Source organism: Citrus clementina, unplaced genomic scaffold (assembly GCF_000493195.1).
Source record: "Citrus clementina cultivar Clemenules unplaced genomic scaffold, Citrus_clementina_v1.0 scaffold_2, whole genome shotgun sequence".
Lineage (NCBI taxonomy): Eukaryota > Viridiplantae > Streptophyta > Magnoliopsida > Sapindales > Rutaceae > Citrus > Citrus x clementina.
In genome coordinates this window covers 27,984,963-27,989,246 of record NW_006262688.1, presented here as the reverse complement: position 1 = coordinate 27,989,246, position 4,284 = coordinate 27,984,963, and the positions used below count along the sequence as shown (strand labels likewise).

The following is a 4,284-nucleotide window of genomic DNA, read 5'->3' as shown; positions in this document are numbered from 1 at the left end:
AATCCAAACCCGAATGACAAGTTGTCAGCGGTGATATTTTCAAATTTCAGAAGAAATATGGTATGCGTTGCATGATTAATTTTTAGAGACACGGGTCATTATCATAATAGATTGTCATTTTTAAATTATATGTACAAAACTTGCTCCAGGACCAGGATCCCTCTATAAATATATAGAAGACCTCAGTTTCATCTCTATCTCTATTTCCAAACTCTCTCAGCTTTCAATTTGCCTCTGCTTTTAGCAAAAGATGGGTGTGCTTGATCATCTATTGGATTTGTTTGAAACTACACCAAGAGGGAAGAAACGCAAGCCCATGCAGGTATGCTAATCTCTAGGACCCAAAACCTTTTTAACTCTCTAAACTGGATCGCTGTGTCGACTTTGTTTATTGAGTAATTAATATTGTTTATTTTTTTGTTTTACAGACAGTTGATATCAAGGTGAAAATGGACTGTGATGGGTGTGAGAGAAAAGTTAGAAATGCTGTTTCTTCCATTAGAGGTACACATATATACATACGTGAATCTTATTACACCAGCTCCCTCTCTCTCTCTTCAAAGCCGGCCCTGTTAAATTAGTGAACACAAATCATTCATGCAAAAAATTAAAAACATTTCAAACACTACTCTTTCAAAAGGGTTTCAATTTCTATTTATGTTTCCTTCTTCCCTTCAACTTTAGCACCTCATTTTTTGGGCCTTCATTTATGGCTGCTAGGTATATATATCTCAGAATATCTGTCAGCAAGTCCATTATGTAGATATATACTAGTCAAAGAAGATCATATTTCAGCTTCCTCGTATGGGAAACAGTATAATCATTAATTTCCTGCAGAGTTTTGGGTGGTGATGATTCAATGCTCAACTTCTGAGTTTTGCTATTACTAGCGTCCAAACAGGCCCTTGTTAATTAAATGAGCGCTAGCTAACTCATAGTTAAATTGGTGTCTTAATTAGGTGCCAAGTCAGTGGAGGTGAACAGGAAGCAAAGCCGGGTAACAGTGACAGGCTATGTTGACCCAAACAAGGTCTTAAAGAAAGTGAAAAGCACAGGCAAGAGAGCTGAGTTTTGGCCTTACGTGCCGTACAATTTGGTGGCGTACCCATATGTGGCTCAGGCTTATGACAAGAAAGCACCGTCTGGTTATGTTAAGAACGTGGTCCAAGCACTCCCTAGTCCTAATGCAACCGACGAGAGGCTCACTACACTCTTCAGTGATGAAAACCCAAACGCATGTTCCATTATGTGAGCAATATTTTAGCAGGATCGATCAAAGTAGCACGATTTTCTCTAGAACCCAAAGTGCTTCTTGCCGATATTAGGACATGCATGGTTGGATATAGCCTTTTATAGTTACGGTATGTAGTTAATTTGAGTTAAGTGCTTGAATTTGTAATTTTCCGGAGGAAAATTTTCTTCTGTACTTCGATTATGAGAGTTAAAAAATAAATAAATAAATAAATTCACTACAGACTAAGATAAAAGTTCCCAAAGTTTCGATTTGAAGTCATTGATTTAAAGTGAAGGTTAATCTTACTACTTTGTGACCCAAAGAGACGCGTGTATGATATCACAAGTAGATAAAAACAGTACTTGCATGTACAGAAAATATGAAAATGGTAAGACATTTCACCGTTTAAATTATAAATAATTTGGTGACATAATAAATGTAAAGAAGTTTTCGCATATGATGGTTAAATACAAATAATCAATCAATGTCGCCACATCTCACAATGTATCTCAGCAATTGCAGAAATAATTAGGTCCCTCGGAAAGAGACAATGAATAAAAGATTCTTTAATACGATTTATTAATATTGCATTATCAGCGGTCGATTTCGGCCATGACCAAATAAATAAACAAGTCATTAGTTAATGTTTCGGTAATCAAAGCCAAAAGGATGAAATTAATGATTAATTAGCTAGCCGAAGAGATAATTAAATTACCACATTCCCGTTCATAAAGACATAGGCGAAACAGTAATCGTTGGTAGGATAAGGGCTACTTCTTGGTAGAGACTAGAGAAGCTCCTTCCAAAACCAAAAGCTTGATTGCAGAAGTTTTCTTCTCTGATTTATAGTATTTAAACTCAAATTTAATGTTTCTATATTTTCAATTTCTCAAAAATCGAGTTTTGAGAAATTCATTTTCATGGTCCAATTTTTCCCCCCTCTACAATTTTCTTGAAACTTTGAATAAATTAGTTTTGAATTGATATTGAAGTTAACAATTAAGAAGGGATTTCAAAATTCTTCGTGAATTTAGGATCCACAACATTTGAGCCCGTTTGTGCCACCAAAAACAGTGGAGCTTTTAACAGCTCCCTAAAATCTTTATTACACTCTTTTTTAATTTTATTTCTTAAAATACCCTGTTTTTACTTATAAACACAACGTCCCATACATTAAAATTAATCATCACCCAATAAAATTTCACCTTATTCAAAACTTGTAAAGCTTTTTATTTATAAAATGCTTAGAAATTCAAAATGCTAAATTTTTTTTTTTGTGTTATATATATTTTTATCTTCATAACTATAAACTCTCATAATTTTCTCAATTTAAAAATATAAATATAAATAATGAATGACGTGGATGTAAAAATTTTGTTAAAAGATTAACTTGTTTAAGTGTTAAATGAATTTTTATTGAAAAAATGAATTAATGGTCTTTGGTTATTTTATTAATTTCATTTAGAAAGGATTTTATAAGAAATTTTGAGGGGTGTCGAAAGGTTTAATCTGCCATAAATCAATCAGATTGTGTTTGCGAGCTTTTCACTTTTCTTAGGCCCTGTTTAGTGTTAAGATGCCATAACTTTTAAAATCACCATTGATGTGAAAAAAAAATTGCAACTAAGAAATAATAATTGATAATGTATAGTGAATACGATTCTTAAATAATAAATTTGTTAAAAATAATAAAGAAATTATAAAATTTTCACCATACAAAAATGAGATCAAATCAACTTAACTTATAAGACTTAACAACTAGTGTTTACCAAATACTTTATTATTATATCTTTAAACTACAGTCACCCTAATGTTTATCAAACACTGTTTTATTACAACCTTTAAAATAAGTTGGCTAACCTGAATATCAAATAGGACTAAATTTATTTTTGTGGTGGGATCGAGGATGATAATTTTCAATCCATTATGAACTTCTTAGTTATAGGATAACAAACTTTAATAAGGTGGTGATTCCACCCTAATTATATATTAAGATAGGCATGGACATTTATAAAAGAAATTCTTTTATCTGACTTCATAGAAGTTAAAAAAAAGAAGTGTAAATTTTCTAGCTATATACAAATGAAGGTTTTTGACTTTGGGCATTGATGAGAGAACCTTAATTACGATTGAATCAAGCTTGTGACGTAATTGGGTTATCTACACTCTAAAGATGGGCCTGGTCCTTTCCAAACACTTGAGCGATTTTGAAGTCAACGGCATTGAATCTGAAAATTTTAAAAACAAAATCAGGGCATACTAAAAGTTTTATCTTCATAAAAGTGTCTTGTGTTACATCTATCACTATCAAAGCTCGTACGTGGTTGGATTTGAGCTGTTACGTACAATACTCATGCGCGGAGTAATCATAAATAAATTCAGCGTGGCTTCGATTAAACTATGTATCCAGTCTGGACCATCCGTTTAAATTATAAAATGACACATCAAACATGTTATGATAATTTAGTACATGTGTATCATTCTTTCCGCAGCTACTTGAAAACAATTAATAATAACAGGTGTATTTTGTTATTAGTAAATAGGTACACAAAATTTGAAATAATGAAAAGATATTATCGTAATTTAAAAGACAAAATACAATGTGTGCACGTGTGCGTAACACATCAAACATGTTATGTTAATCTAGTGCATATGTATAATTCTTTTCATAGGTACTAGAAAGTAATTAATAAGGACAGATGAATTTTGTTATCAGTTAATAGGTACACAAAATTTAAAATAAGGAAAAGATATTAACTTGATTTGAAAGACAAAACGTAACGTATAATTACACACACAGAGAGATATAAATGTGACACGCATCATATATATATATTTGCAAGTACTAGAAAGTAATTAATAACGATAGATGAATTTCGTTATCAGTTAATAGGTACACAAAATTTGTAAAAAGAAAAAGTCAGTAACTTGATTTGAAAGACAAAAGATAACGTATAATTAAAATACATATGCAACACGCGTCAAATATTTTGTAATAATCTAGCGCATATATGCCATTTTTTTCACAAGTACTAGAAAATTATTAATAA

At 31.5% G+C, this 4,284-nt stretch overlaps 1 protein-coding gene across 1 annotated transcript; it reads left to right on the top strand.

The window, feature by feature from the left end:
* Positions 1 to 214: 214 nt before the first annotated feature.
* LOC18053567 (heavy metal-associated isoprenylated plant protein 22) lies at positions 215 to 1,403 on the top strand. Its single transcript, XM_006448230.2, has 3 exons — positions 215 to 322; positions 429 to 504; positions 960 to 1,403. The coding sequence occupies exons 1-3, from the start codon at positions 251 to 253 to the stop codon at positions 1,250 to 1,252; spliced, it is 441 nt and encodes a 146-aa protein (XP_006448293.1). The 5' UTR covers positions 215 to 250; the 3' UTR covers positions 1,253 to 1,403.
* The last annotated feature ends 2,881 nt before the right edge of the window (positions 1,404 to 4,284 follow it).

Coding starts and splice junctions, on each gene's coding strand:
- LOC18053567 (XM_006448230.2), top strand. CDS start 251: ATGGGTGTGCTTGATCATCTATTGGATTTGTTTGAAACTACACCAAGA. Junction 323..428: donor AGAAACGCAAGCCCATGCAG/GTATGCTAATCT, acceptor TTTGTTTTACAG/ACAGTTGATATCAAGGTGAA. Junction 505..959: donor TGCTGTTTCTTCCATTAGAG/GTACACATATAT, acceptor TGTCTTAATTAG/GTGCCAAGTCAGTGGAGGTG.